The 15,808-nt window shown below is 36.0% G+C and overlaps 3 protein-coding genes across 3 annotated transcripts; 1 reads left to right on the top strand and 2 right to left on the bottom strand.

The window, feature by feature from the left end:
* Positions 1-296: 296 nt before the first annotated feature.
* Positions 297-3,253, bottom strand: LOC21406820 (O-fucosyltransferase 30). Its single transcript, XM_010106568.2, has 2 exons — positions 2,768-3,253; positions 297-1,934 (listed from the first exon to the last, which is right to left on the bottom strand). The coding sequence occupies exons 1-2, from the start codon at positions 3,226-3,228 to the stop codon at positions 857-859; spliced, it is 1,539 nt and encodes a 512-aa protein (XP_010104870.1). The 5' UTR covers positions 3,229-3,253; the 3' UTR covers positions 297-856.
* Positions 3,254-5,738: 2,485 nt separating this feature from the next.
* Positions 5,739-6,958, top strand: LOC112093172 (zinc finger BED domain-containing protein RICESLEEPER 2-like). Its single transcript, XM_024171140.1, has 2 exons — positions 5,739-6,115; positions 6,247-6,958. The coding sequence occupies exons 1-2, from the start codon at positions 5,739-5,741 to the stop codon at positions 6,956-6,958; spliced, it is 1,089 nt and encodes a 362-aa protein (XP_024026908.1).
* Positions 6,959-9,613: 2,655 nt separating this feature from the next.
* Positions 9,614-12,541, bottom strand: LOC21406818 (transcription factor MYBS3). Its single transcript, XM_010106566.2, is given in 4 exon segments — positions 9,614-10,378; positions 10,866-11,074; positions 11,992-12,196; positions 12,198-12,541. Coding segments are annotated over 4 exon segments (1,017 nt in total). The 5' UTR covers positions 12,291-12,541; the 3' UTR covers positions 9,614-9,868.
* Positions 12,542-15,808: the final 3,267 nt, after the last annotated feature.

Raw genomic sequence — 15,808 nt, 5'->3', positions numbered from 1 at the left:
GGGAACAGGTTGTATGGCACATGATTTATTAGGCTTTTAAAACTCACAAGTTGGATCCGGGGAGTTTCCAAATAATTCATCAGTGGAACTTTGACTTTAATTAGTAGGATAGTCACAGAAGCAATTTTCAAATATTTTTAGCTATAAGATTTTGAATTATACGTATAAGATCAAATCAGTATAGAAGCAAAAGTCAGTCCAAAAATAGTTTAAAACAACAAATGATGGCAGCATACATCAATTTTCAATGACCATATTTAATAGCAAATGTAGTATGACAAACATGAAAATGCATGAATAAAATAGTATATGTTGATCATTTACTAGTCTTCTCAGTACTATTTTGCAATAAATTTTATCAGAAGACAAAATAAATCCCACCAAATACCAAACACCAACCCCACACACGACTTGAAAAATTCAAGGACGTTACAAAGAAAGAAACACATAAGAGAACTACCCCATATCTGTTAATAGATACATACACTTGATATGTGAAAAGAATCAAGTTGGTCTTAAACTCACTGACAGAGAAGACGATGAATGCGGATTTTTCCTCTCAGATCCCAACTGGGGAGAAACCAGACTTAGTTTTCTGATGCGAGCATAAGACAGTTTATCAGTAAAGGGCTGCAATCAGAGTTCATTGCCGTTCTATCATTGACAAATGAATAAACGCACATATTCTGGCTGGAGGATCAAAAGAATTGTGGTCTCATGAGACAAGAATGTTCAAGATTGCGCAGTGAGAAGACCGGAGTCTCTCAAAGAGAGCTTACAAACCATTTTGCAGGACTAAACTGCCTTCAGTTAACTCCGTTCGACAGCATTCGTCACGGCAGAAGGCATGCAGTTGTCACAATGCAGTCCGAGTTGAACTTGAACATACCCCAAACTTTCTCATCAACTCTATGCTTTCTGCAATAGTTGAACCCAAAGTCCCGACAAATCCAAGGGAGGCACAGCTGCAAACAGTTTCTTCTATGTATAGAAGTGCATCCGCTAATGTTGAGGGACGACAATGCTTCTGAATCTTACTATCTCCATCGCTACTTTTTGAAAGAAACCCAGAACTCAAGCCATGATTTGCAACCGCAAGTGCTCTTGCCGTTTGCATAACCAACTCATCTGTGCCTTTCAGAAGATGCAGTTTAAACTGATGAGAATCTCCAGCCAAATCTCCCAAGTAACTTCCGGTCCAATTAGCCTCAGGAAGATCAGTCATCACAAAAATATGAGTGGGATGAGAACTCTGTCCCAAAGATTCGATTTTCTGCTTTAACCCCAGAAGCGTTGTCTTCCAATGGTTCTTAAATTGACCATCTAATAATCTAAGCTGTGCACAGAGAAACGGAGCTTGTATGGTCTCACGAGCAAACCTTTTTCCGGCGCTGATAACTTCAGGGACAAATGGAAGAAACTCAATTTTCTCAATCAATTTCTGTATCCTTTGATCTCTTGGAGATTCATGGATGTCAATGTATAGCTCTGAACCTTTGTAAGGACTAGTGAAAATGCTCCCAAATGCCAGCAATGTAGCTGAGTCAGCTTCGGAATCAGGTCCAAGATTCTTATACACATCTCTTCTTCTCCTAACATATGAAATTTTCTTCTTCTTTTTGAGCTGTTCATCGGGCTGGAAAGAATCCAATGTACCATCTTCATTATCATTTTTGTATGTCCAAACTGTAGTTCTGCAGTCCTCATTCACAGCATATAAACACTTACTCACACTACCATCCAGCCCAGCTAGTAGAGATCCACATTGTTTAAGGCTATCAAGCAAAGATGATTGCTTATCCGATTCATTGACACAAATGCCCTCTAAGTTAAGATTGCACCATTGAGAAGCAAACACCCTAAAATCTATAGCTCGTATAAAGGACGAAGAAACTAATGATGAAATATCAACGATATCAGCCATGGAGACATACCTGCAATAAGACAAAAAAAATATTGGCGAAAACATAACAAGATCATAAACTTTAGAACCATCTGATACACATGAAACTGCTCAGAAGTCTAGCATTCACGAAATCCAAAGGTTGAGCTGAAAATCATATGAGAATACACATTACACGCAGAAAAGGAAAAGCTTAAGGCCTCGCTTTGCAATACTTTTATTTTTCACATTCTGTTTTTTTTAGTTAGGAGTCAAAAACAAAATGGTTAAGATTTGATCTCCGCCCTACATTTCACTTTCAAAGAAAACAGAAAACATAAAATAAAAGTGCCAGTAACTTGGCTTTTTTTGAGAGAACCCAGTAAAGTTTGTGCAGTTATTGTTGAGAATTTGCGACTAACTTGAAATCAGAAAACAAGAACCCGAAAAGGACAATACTCTTAATTCCTTTACTCTCCCTTCCAACAAAATATCATTCTGAATTTAAAACTACACATTGATCACATTCACAAGAAAACAATTTGCAAATGCCATTGTTAATGATTATATGAAAAAGTACACAAACCATTACCAACCAACGGCAATCAAAAGCTAAAATTTGAAATATGCTTTATTTGGTGCCAAATTTGTCACTAAGTAAAGCACATGGAAAATCTAGCATAAAAAATAACACTACATTGGAGTGATTTTTGTTGCAAATGCTATAATTTGACATTAGCACACAATTTTAGCATTACATGCGCTTAGCACAAAAACTTTAAAAGAAAAAAAAAAAAAAAAAAGAAGTAAAACCCACATTCCAATCTCAACAAAACACATCACTAAATCCCTAGGGGAAAAAAAATAAACACGAAACGGACATACCTTCCACTGCGAATGAGCTCAACGGCGTGATCCCAAACCGAAGCCCGAATCTCGGCCGGAGCCGAAACACGAAACTTGGGGCAGCTTCCGAGCGCGACGGCGTGGTGGTCCAAGATCGGAGGAACGATCAAAGTCCGGTTCAGAATGGCGGCCATCAAAAGGGCGTTCTTGAACTCGGAGAGCTGGTTGCTGAAGCCGCTGTGGGGCGCATACCAGAGGAACTTTTCTCGGGGCGAAGGGATCCGGCATTGGTTTTGGAGGGAATGGGGGGTTTTGGAAGAAGAGAGAGAGAGGGAAGTGGGAGAGAGAGATTGGTAGTAGAGGAAGAATATGAAGGCGCAGAAGAGGACGGTGATGAAGAGGAGTGGCGATCTCTGTGATGATGATGATGATGATGGCCTCTTGGTGGGCCATGGTCTGGTGGTGGTTGATCTGTTCGGGTTGAAGTTGAAGAGATACATGGCTCTCGAATCTCTCTCTTTCTGGTTTTGGCGTTTTGATGTAGTTAGAAGAGAAGAAAAAAGCTAATTTATATGTTATTCTTTTTTATTTTTTTTATTTGGTTAACCAATGAAAAAGTAATCCCTCTAGGGATTTTTTTTTAATAGGAAAAAAAATGCTCCCTTTAATTTGAGCAAGGGAAATGCTACTAATGTAAAAAAATTTGAAGTTTAGAGATGTGTAAATCGATAAGTAGTATACGAATCTGAATTATGCTAGAAGAAAAATACTAAATTTCTTCTGAGTATTGGCCAAAATAAGTCCCTTATATCCCTTCAACAACAAAAATAATAAATAAGTCCCTTATATTATTTTTTTATTTTTTTAAGTAACTTGTAGGACTCCAAACTAGAAAGTAGGGGGTAAGAATTGAGCCCGAACTCGAGCAATCCGCCCGACCCGACCCAAAAGTTAAGTTTTTTTTTTTAATTCATATTAAATTAGTCCCAACCCGCATTGTGCGGGTTGGGGCGGGGCGGTCTTTTTTTAACCCGATTACACCAACCCGACCCGGATGTGTAAGTGTAACCCTAATTCCTTCGTCTCTTCGCTAGCCTCCCTCAGTCCCTCTCAGTCTCTTCGTCTCTTTGTCTCACTCTCTGTCTCTCGCCTCCATCCTCCTCTGTTTCTCGCCTCCCTCCAGTCCTCAGTCTCTCGCCTCACTTCACTCACGCCTCGCCTCCTCCTTCGCATTCTCCGTTCCACTTCACCCTAAAAGCCTAATCCTCACGCCTCGTATCTAGCTTCGCATCCATTTCACACTAAATCTCTAATCCTCACACTCGTCGTCGTTCCTCATTCTCCGTTTCTCTTCTTCTTCTTAGTCTGTCACCGTTCCTTGCCGTTCCTCACCGTTCATCGTAAGTTCCTCTTCTTCTTCCCGTTTTTTTTATTTCTCTATGAATCAGAGCAAACCAAACATAAATGGCTTTGTGAAATTTGAATGTTTTTGTTGAAATTTATTACTTTGTGAATTGGGGTTGTTTGTTTGTTTCATTAATTTGAATCTTTTTTTTTTTTCATTCAATTGGCTGACTTGGGAGGAGGTAGGACATTTCCTATCTTTTGCAATTTTTATTTATTAATATCCATTAATGGACGAAAAATTATCAATATAACCATTAAGGAAATAAGTAAATGTGAATCTGGGTTCGTCAAATATGTTTCAACTTTTGTTTTAGGCTCAATCTCCATTAGCATTTATCTCACGACCTACGGACGTTTTTTTTTTTTCTTTTAACCGTGTGAGGTTCTTACAGTGGTTTGGAAACGAATGTGGTTTGGAATTCAGGGTTTAATACTTTGAAAACGAATGTGGTTTTTTTTAAAATGAATGTGGTTTTTTTTTAAAAACGAATGTGGTTTTTAATGCAATTTTGATGTTGGTTTCTGCTTTTTTGTTTCCAGCTGAGGAAGAAGGGTGAAGACTGAAAAGGTATTTTCAGTCTATACTTTGAAGACTGAAGAGGCAATTGAAAACATAAAGGTTAGACTTTTTTTTATGTTGGTTTCTGCTTTTTTTGTTTTATGTTTTTGATTTTTTGTTTGTTATGTGATATATTACGTTTTTCAATTTTGAAAACAGAAAGGTTATATGTGATATATTACGCTTAGTCTCAATTATATGTTATCTGTTTTTAGGTTAATTTGTGTGCTAGATGGAAAAATTTATCATCCACCCGACACAAACTTCTAAAAGCACTTGCAAGTCCTCTGCTGAAACAGAAAATGTCTCTATGCCTAAAGAGGCCATCACCTTGCCCACTCCCACACCCAGCCCTACCCCTATACCTAATTTGGGCACTAAAATTGAAAACGAAAAAGAGGAGGGAGACAGTAAAAAGAGGAAGAAGTCACAAAAAAAGTCTCCTGTTTGGAATCATTTCAAAATCATAGAGGGTGGGGATCCAAATGAGCCTAGGTGTAAGTGTATCTATTGTGGGGCAACATATGCGTGTGATAGTAGGAGACATGGCACCAATAGTATGAAGGTTCACATAGAAAAGTAATGCAAGAAATACCTATATAGGAACCAAGACAAAAAGTAAAAAACTCTGAGTTTCCAAACAAACACTGAAACTGGCAGTAGTCTTGTTGCTATAGGCTTTAACAAGAAGCATTGTTGTTTGTTGAAGGTGAAGGATTTAAAAAATTTTGTCAAGTGACGCAGTCTAGGTTCTCTATCCCCTCCCGTGTTACGATTGCTAAGGACATTTACCAATTTTTTTTGGAAGAGAGGAAGAAACTAAGGGCTGAATTTAGTAAGGGCAGTTAAAGGATTTGCCTAACAACTTGGACATCCTTACAAAATATTAATTATTTGTGTCTAACTGCACACTGCGTTGATAGTGAGTGGACTTTACAAAAAATGATTATAAACTTTTGTCAAATTTCAAGTCACAAGGGAGAGAGTGTTGGTAAAGTCATTGAGTCATGTTTGCATGCTTGGGGCATTGAGAGAGTCTTCACTATGACTGTTGATAATGCCTCCTCAAATGACTCCATGATTACCTACTTGAGAAGGAAGATTAAGGGGTGGAAAGGGGTTGTTTTAGGTGGGGAATTTCTACATGTTAGGTGTTGTGCCCATATAGTGAACTTGATTGTCAATGAAGATTTAAAATACCTACATGATTCCATAGCTGCCATTCGTAACGTTGTGAGGTATGTGAGGTCTTCTCCGGCTAGGTTGCTGAAATTCAAGTCATGTGTGGAGCGAGAGAAAATTGAATACAAAGGTCTCATATGCTTAGATGTCTCTACTAGATGGAACTCCACCTATATGATGTTAGATGCAGCCATTAAGTTTCAAAAAGCTTTTGAAAGATATGAAGAGGAAGATGACAAGTTTGTGTCTTATTTTCGGGAAGATAAGGGGGGAAACGGAAGATTGACCCGCCACTTGATAATGATTGGGAGAATGTTAAGGTGTTTGTGAAATTTCTAAAGACTTTTTATGATATAACTTTGAAGTTTAGTGCCACTTTGAATGTCACTTCAAATTCTTACTTTCATGAGCTTTGTGAGATGCAAAACCAGCTATCTGAATTAAGCAAACAAGAGGATTCAATGCTTTCATCTATGGCAGTGAGTATGAAAAAGAAGTATGACAAGTATTGGGGGAATGTTAAGAATATAAATTGTCTTCTCTTTGTGGCTGTTGTACTTGATCCTAGGTACAAAATGGATTATTTGACATATTATTTCTCTATAGTGTATCATTCTTGCACTTCTGAAATATTAGTAAAAAATGTGAAGGATACTATGTACCGGCTGCATGAGGTTTATAGTGGGAAGAATGGTGAATCTGTGGCTAATGAAAGTAGTGGGGAGGCGGCAACAAGTACAACGGAGGGAAAAACAAAAGTAGAAGGAAAAGGGTGTTTGTGGAGCAAGTTTGTTAGGAAAATGAAGGAGAAGAATGTGAATGAATACAAAAATGATGTGGACAGATACTTGACAGACCATATGGAGGATCTAACTCGGTCAAATTTTGATATTTTAGATTGGTGGAAGAATAATGCAACTAATTACAAGGTTCTCTCACTAGTTGCAAGAGACATTCTTGTCATTCTTGTTTCAACGGTAGCCTCAGAATCTGCTTTTAGTACCAGAGGCCGCATCCTCGATCCCTTTAAGAGTTCATTGAGCCCCAAGATAGTGGAGGCATTGATTTGTACACAAAATTAGCTGCGTAGTCGTCAGCACATCAACCTTATTGACGTAGAGGACTTTAATGAATATGAAGATATTGAGTCAGGTAATCTTTTTACGTTTTACTTATTTTTTTTTTAATTTTATTTCATCTCCTTGTTTATTTTGTTGTTCTAAACTTGATTCTGATGATTTTTTTTGTTATGTTTTCTTCTCAAGATTTGTTAAATTCTGTTGCAACACATGAGGGGCAAGTTGGGAATAAATGTGCTATTATTCTGGATTAAACAGTTTAGAGTGAACTAAATTTTCTATTTTGTGACTTTCTTTATATGGACTGTTTATTTTTATATGGACTGTTTATTCTGGATTAAACTGTTTATTTTATATGGACTATTTTGCTTCTCAAGATTTTATTTCATCTCCTTATTATTTATGGTTTTGGACTGTTTAAAGAGGTATGAAGTCATAGATTAAAATTAGTTTTCACCAACCCGAGTAACCCGACTCTACCCGATGTCACCCGAAAGGTTGCGGGTTTATAGATTTAAGAGAGTGTCGCGGCCCAAAATTTTCTCAACCCGCACAGGTCGGGTAGGCTCAATTTTTCGGCTCAACCCAACCCTACCCGGCCGATTTACACCCCTACTAAAAAGATCTTAAATTGTTTATTTATTGGAAAATCAATCAGGATTAAGGAATGTCAGTTAAACCGGAGTAGGATTACAATCCTTCAAAACATCAACGTTATAAAACCCAAAAGCTACCAAGTGCTTGGCAGCTTCATTTCGATTTTCAACTACGAGAAATGAAAGAGAAGGAAATAGAAGTTAAAATTCCTAGAGAATAGAAGTTAAAATTCCTAGAGAGAGCTCTAATATCATCAAGAACAGGATCCTTGGGTGACAAGGAAGAACCTCTCCGAATTGAAATGGAGAGTCCATTGCGAACTGAAAATCCTCTCGAATTGCTATGAGAGGGCTAAAATTCCCTCTACTCTGCTTTGACATCGCTGTCACACCCAAAACTTCTCCCATATGGTCACGAATAACTACACCTATACAAACCCAATCTTCGTGAGGGCTAACCACGGCATCAACATGAGTGGGGGCCAACACAATCTTCGATCTAGGACCGCCCGGGGGCGATGCTTTAAGTGCTAAGCTGGCCCGCTTTGAACTATAGAGAAGCATTTTTCACCCAACAAGCAGGAGAACAACAGAAGCCATTTTGAGTCGAGTTGTTTCTACTCTTCCATATGCTCCCCATGATTACACACAATAACTCCCATCTCATGCTTTGGCAGCAAGATGAGGGAAAAACACTCAAAGTTTAAACTAGCTTTATGATCAAAGCTCCAAAAAAGGAATTGCATGGCTAGAAGTTAATTAATAGAAAAGACACTTTTATGAATGAGCACTTGGAAGGCGTCCACCATAAAGAGTAAAAGATGATGAGATTTAGCGGAAAAATAGTATCCTTATTCATCATTATTTAGTGGTCAAATTTGTGATGAATATATTTTTTTCTCTCAAAATTTTTCAATACTCAAACGGAGATTTGTGGTGCGAGTACCACCTAGCGATTTGAGGCAGGCAGGATAGCAGCATAAACAAACGTCTCAGTGCGAGTTGATGACGAAAAAATATTCAGACCAACGCCATTGATGTTGCCATGTTTGTCATGCCAATTGCCAACTTGCTCATATAGTAGTTACGTATCTCCACCTTAGATGCTCCTAGGGCCGGTAATATGGGTCACGACATGACAATACGACTCAAAAACGACACGAATTTTACGAGTTAGGGTTGAGAAAAAAGAGGTTCGGGTCAGAATTGAGTCGACCTGAAATTGACACGAAAAATACGGGTCAATTTCGGGTTGAACCCGCCTAACCCGAACACGACACGAAACTCGTAAAAAACTAAAAAATACATATATTTTTCATTTCATATTTTAAATTTTATTATGAACTTGTGATATCATGATAGTTATACTCAAAATCTTATACTATTATTTGTTTAATTTCAATGGATGTTATTGTCATTTAGTGTGTTATGAATTTTAAGTTATTTCTAATATGTAAAAAATTAAATAAAAGTATACAATTTTCGTGTCAATTTCGGATTCACGGGTCATTTTCGTGTCACGGGTCATTTTCGAATCGTGTCGTGTCAACTCGTAAAGTGGTCGTGTCATGTTCGTGTTGCGGTTTTTAAAAAATTTCGCGTCACAAACCGTGTTTAGATTGACTGTAAATTTTAAAAAAACGATCAAAACACGACACGTGACATAAATTGCCACCCATGCTCCCAAGGAACTTACTAGATCCGTGTGCGTAACGATCTTCTTGAATAGTGTGCAATGAGATATGAAAGAATAAATTTGGAAACATGGTGGCGTAGCTAGATAGCGAGGCATATCGCATTATCCCTCTCGAAATGCAAGCTCGTATACCCCACCCATCGTGGTGAGACTTACTGGAACGCAAAACATATCGAGAAGAATGAGCAATCTTACCGTCCCATGATATGACTAATACCAGTTTTCTCATATGGTATGTAAGGGCCCATCAAGGATGTGAAATAGGGAAATTAATGCTAAGTTGCCAACAGAAGAAGAATGGTTTTCTGGAATTTAAGTAGCGTCTCTACATGATCAGCACAAGAGAACAGAGGAATGAACAAATAATTCAAGCACAAGCAAATAACAGATTAAATAACTTGTAGTAAAAAGATACTATAGCCTAAAGAGTAAAAACAGAAACCTAAATAAAGTTTAAACAAAAAAAAAAATAACTAAACTTATTAATTTGATCCCACGAGAAAATATAACTGAAACCCAAACGAGACTGCACATATTATTAGTCTTGTATTAACAACAACCTGTAGTGCTCATCCACACCACTTGGTTGATCTACAATCTTAGTTCAGAAATCACTTCCAGTTAAACTGCATGGATTGGACTGCCACTAGAATTCATGTTTGAACTGCTAGAGCCTGGATTGGCGTGGAAGGCCGACTGCCTAGACGAACCTTCGAGAAGCTTCAGCGAAAGGGGGGACGGACCGGCATTACCAATAGAATCTCCTAAACTCAGTTTTGACATGCCCACAAGCTCATCGACATTGATTGGGCTCTTTGAATGAACTGCTGTTGGCTTGACCACCTCATGAGTCTCCTTGTTTTGTTCTGTGCCATTATCATATCCAGACCAAAATGGAATTGGAAATGGGAAAAATGGTGAGACATACGCAGGATAAATTATAGGGTAGCAGGTCTGTGAGCTATCAGGATTCAAAGGGACGGGTTCTCCATCATTTGAGTTAGTAGAATCCATCGATTCACATTCTTCATCGATAGCAGGAGGATCAAGCGATGTGTTCTCGTTTGGCAGTTCCATTTGTGGTTGGTTGACAGACAAGAAGTCTCGAGGCACCATTGGGGCATCAGCTGACTGCAAGAAAAGGGTAATGGCACAACACATTATACACATAAATATATCAAATTTGAAGACAGCTTCTCAAGGGGAAAAATAAATATTTTTCTAAAGATTGCACATGAGATCTCAACAATGTTTGACGAGGAAAGTAGACAAAACTAAGACAAATGATGCAGTCAAAAGCCAGAGCAGAGTGCAAATGCAGTTTTCTGCTTAACCAGTCTAAGTGAAGTGAAGAGAAAATGAATGATACCTTAACCATAGTGAAGAAAAACAAATAAGTATAATGTCCAACCTAGGATGAGAACATTAAGGATTCGTTGTGTCATTGGGCATGGCTACTCTAGATAACAAATGTGTCTTTTGATAACAAAGGGGCAAGCCCACCATGTGTATTAAATGAAGCCAGTATTTCTTTATTTTGTGCGCGGAAGAGGACGCCAACCTACAAACTAAGTTGTGTTATCCGTTCATGCACAAGACGTAAAAGGAAGGTACTAACTTCATCTGCCACAATATCAAAAAGGCTGGATCGTCTTTTTCTCCTGGATACATTGGTCTGCCGAATAAAATATTTCTGAGCATGGCTGGCCACTTGAGTGGGTGTCCTTGATATAACATAATTGCGTGCAATTCCACGCCAATCGCCTTTTCCAAGCTTCTGTAATCCAAGTAGAAACATCCTATGTTCTTCCTCAGTCCAAGGAACACCTGCAAATAGAGTAACTATTAGCTGCTAGGACCAACAAAAGTAAATTGGCAAACAATTCCAGTTTTTTCTTCCTTTTTTCCATCGAATGTAAATTCTGGGTACTCACCGGTATGGGATTGATTTAGACTCATAAGCACCCCCTTTCATAGCCAAGGAATACACGTCGATGAGCCCAAGTAAGCATTTTTTACTATTAAGTACTATTTAATTTTTTATGCAAAAGGAAAATTTTATGGAAAGCCTAAGCATCACTATCTCCCCACTCTCTCCCTCAACATTTCTTACCACAGCGACCATGGCACATGTTTCTAATACCAAGCTTAATTGCATATGTAAAACATGATTCTACTAGCAAGTAGCAAAATGAAATTGTTCCCAATTTCTCCAAAGATCATTTACTTCACCCGATCACTATATGGGCTAAGGCCCGGGAATATCATTTAGTTCACCCGATCACAACTACTTCTTTACTGCCTTGAAATGATCTAAATATTACTAAACAAAAATACAAATCCCATCAATCTTAATTCAGATTCCAGATTTAACAAAAAAAAAAACAAAAAGAAGTATATTCAAATCAAAAGAAGAGCTAAAGAAAAAACCTCTCAACTTCAAAAATACCAGAAACAGGCAAAAGAAAACTAATACAAACAAATATAACATTCATTTTTCGAAAAGCTAAGAAAAAACCTCTCAACTTCAAAAATACCAGAAACAGTCAAAACGAAACTAATACAAACAAATAAAACATTCATTTTTCCCATCCCAAAATAACATAAAAAGTACAACACTCTTTGTTTCACAAACTTCTGCTCTAAATTCTTACAGATAGTACCGAATTCTTTACTAATCAAATCAAAGACAACAAAAAAATAAATAAAAATTGAAACAAAAAAATAAAAAATAAAAAACGAACCTTTCTTCCGTTCGCGGCTACTGGACGACGACCCGGGCACGAAATCCTCCGAGGCGTACCCGTCGGCGGCTCCGCCGTGGTCCGGAGTCTCTCCGGGAGATCCAGGGACGTTGGGCCCGCCTGGAGTCGAACCCGACCCGGCGTAGTGGCTGAGGGTTCCCATACTGGCGCTCTTCCCGATCGACCCGTCGGACAAGCTTTTTTTCGGTCAATCGGACCCCGAAGAGCTTCACTCCGCGGTTAGGGCACGTCCTTGAGTTGTGCCCATTGTGGCTGCAATGCGAGCACCTCCGAGTCATGGCGTGTCAACTCGCCGAATCGGAATCGGAAGGTTTTGGTGGGGGCCGGCAAACTAAGGAAGAAGGCGATTCGGATCGGATCCGAATATCCGAATTACATTATCTGAAAGAAGAATATTGGGATTTTTGCTGGTTAGGGCTTTTTTTGGGTTTGGTTTTGGTTTCTGCTTGTGCTTGATCGATCTCTCTCTCTCTTCCTCAGCGAAAGCTTTCGCTGGTGATGAGAGAGAAGAGGAGAAAGAGAGGGACAATCAAACGCTATATCCATATAATCTTCTCGTGGATAAAGGGAAATTATTGGATGCGTCGCGTCTAGGTTTCTAGTGGTGATCTCCTCGATGTGGTCGGTTGAAAAGTCAAACGCGCTGGTTGTGTGGCTGAAATTTTTCTTGGTCCTTTTCTGGTCAACTGTGGAATTTCTAAGTTGACCCGCAATTTCTTATGTTTATCTGCTTTTTGCATGGTTTTTTATTTTTTTCCCTTTCTTTCCCTTTTCTTTCTTGATTTTGTTTTTTTTGAGAATTTTCGCCGGAATTTTGTCCAGTTGATTTTGCTCCTTCGAGTTGAAACTTGACAATTGAGTTGAATAATGAAATTATGTGAGAAAAATATTATAAAAAATTAAATTTAAATTTTTATAAAAAAAAAATTATGGTAAAAGGTTTGAGTTGTAATTTAAATGGTGAAATTTTACAAAGAAGTGTTCAAGTCATAAGTGGTGCGTAGGATTAAAAGATATTTTGTCATCTTACTTATATTTATCCACTATTTTTTCCTTTTATGTAATTACTTTTGTACATATACCATATTGTTTGTACAAATTTTATTATGATAAGATAAGATGATTGTTAAATGTAGTTTTTATTTCAAATTCTGTTACAAAGATTGATACTCATTTGACATGTGTATTCAAAATATTGAAATTTGTGGCGACAAAAATGTATTATTATCACGTTATTATTATCACGTTTTTCAAGTTAGAAAAAAAAAAGGGAGCACTCCTCTATATAATAGTAAGTAAATATCTAAGTGAAATTCTACATGTAGATAAAGGTCCGTTCACTTCGTTAATTTGAGTTTGTAATTTAAGTTGAGATGTGATTTTATGTGAAAGTTTTTTACTGTAGTAAAAAAGTTAGATATGACTATTTTTGAGAATTTTTTACTGTAACAAAACTCAAATTTTAAACTCGAATCGGTGAAGTGAACGGAACTAAGATTGTTTGAGGACTAATTGTGATTATCTTTTCGCTCGTGGAAATAGTGTTGATTATTATTACGGATAATAGTATGGTGCTTAGTGATATAGAGACGTATTTTGTTTCTTAATGGTTGGTAGGTCGACCAATGCCTTCATTTATTGTCCCATTTACAAAACAATATACATTAGAAGAATTAAAAAAAAAAAAAAAAAAAAAAAAAAAAAAAAAAAAAAAAACTTCTTCCACAGTAATAAGCAAACAAATGACTAAAACAAGAAACAAAAAACAACCTTCTCTTTCGGATCCCACTACAAATTCACAATTGTAATGGAGGAGTATGAGAAAAAAAAATAATGTTCATCCAACAGAAAATGAAAGAGGAAAAAAAGACTTTTTTCAGTACGTTAATATACTGATGAATTAAATTTTTTATTCATCGTATTTATATAAATTACATAAAAATTAAAAAATATACATATATAATAATTAAAAATTTTAATTTATTAATATGTTAAAGATAATCTCTTAAGAAAGAAAAAGATTGAAATAAGATAACAATAATTATGATATAACACCAAAAAAAAGCAAAAAGATGTTATCTTATCGGGAAAGAAATTCAGTGCTTTTATGTTTGGTAAGAAAGCATTCAAGACAGTGCTTGTGTTATTACTGACTTATCCATTCCAAAAAAAAAAAAAAAAAAAAAAAAAAGACTGTCACATTATCCACTTTTAGCTTTGACATGCAACGAATTATCTTATTTCTTTCGCTCTTTTTTTTTTTTTTTCACTTGTCAACTTTGCCTCTAGACTACGTTTTGGGTTATAATTATTTTATTTTATTTTTTGAAGTTTTGGATTATTATCTATAAGTAGCAGAATATCCCTGAAAAAAATCCAAATGTCCAAATGCCAAGTCTTTTTTTTTAATGAAAAAGTCCAAATTCCAAGTTGTAGCTTTTTGGATAACGCGTCAATGAATGTAACAGTGTTAGGAGTGCTAAAGTGGCCTAAAGACAAATAATCCCTACGACTCTTTTACATATGTTATTTTATTTTTTTGACAAGTGACATCCTCAATCTCTTAAATAAACAAATTTAAGTCATGTTATTTTATCGATTTGAGTTTAAAATTTGAGTTTTATTATATTAAAAGTTCTAAAAAATAATTATATTTAATGTTTTTGTTACAATAAAAAATTCTCACATAAAGTCACATTTCAACTCAAATTAAAAACTTAAATCAACGAATTAAACAAGTCCTTAATAACAAACCATTTCTTTTAATATTATTTATAAGATTAAAAGAAATAGCTTGTTATTAAGTTACTTTATTTGAGAAAGTGAAGATGTCATTTGTTGAGAGAATAAAATAGTATCTAAAAAGAGTCTTTATTTAGCATTTCTCTAACAGTGTATAGCTAAAGCGGGTTGAGACATCGGCATTAGAAGTTATTGGAGGTTTCTAAATTCATGAGTATGTAGGATCTAATTAATTGAATAAGTTCAACTTATTTGAGCCCCGTTCATTTCACCGATTCGAGTTTTGTTACAGTAAAAAACTCTCAGAAACAGTCACATCTAACTTTTTTACTACAGTAAAAAGCTCTCACATAAAATCACATCTCAACTCGAATTAAAAACTCGAATCAACGAACTAAACGGGCCCCATAGTTGTCGTCATTATCTTTACACCATCAAGTGTCCAAAATGCTACAAACTGGGAGCAGTAAAATGTCACAGACTTGAACTATACCCTCTCAATTTTGAGTTAATTCTACGGTTGCTCATGTTTTCTTATAATTAAAAAAGTATCTCTATATTTTTAAATCATCCCCGAGTTATATTTTGCTTTTTCAGAAGATGAACAATATTTAAAAATTATCTTTAATGGTCAAATTGTTAAAAATAATTTTTTTTTTCAATGATCAATATTTAAACGTTATCTTAAATATTAATAACTAAGAAAATAAATTTTGAAAAAAGGGTAAAATTTTCAGTAAAATAAATTGTTGGAAAAGGGTAAAATTCAACTAAATTTTATACTCTTTTTGCTTAATATAAATTCTCACATAATTTGACTGTATCAGAATTTAATGACTCAAAATTGTGTAATGTTTTTATACATTTTTTATACCATGTCATATAATTATTCTACTTGTTTGTCTCTCTTTTTTTTTTCCTGAGAATGTTCTGATAATATGAAAAACAATGATCTTATTGTATTGGATCCCGTTTTTTTTTTTTTTTTTTTTTTTTTTTTTTTTTTTTGGCAAACTTTTTGGGAAAGCCATAAAACACAAATCGAAAGTTGGGA

Source organism: Morus notabilis, unplaced genomic scaffold, assembly GCF_000414095.1.
Source record: "Morus notabilis unplaced genomic scaffold, ASM41409v2 Scaffold789, whole genome shotgun sequence".
Taxonomy (NCBI): domain Eukaryota; kingdom Viridiplantae; phylum Streptophyta; class Magnoliopsida; order Rosales; family Moraceae; genus Morus; species Morus notabilis.
Note: the sequence above shows the minus strand (reverse complement) of the source record. Positions and strands in the feature narration are given on the sequence as shown.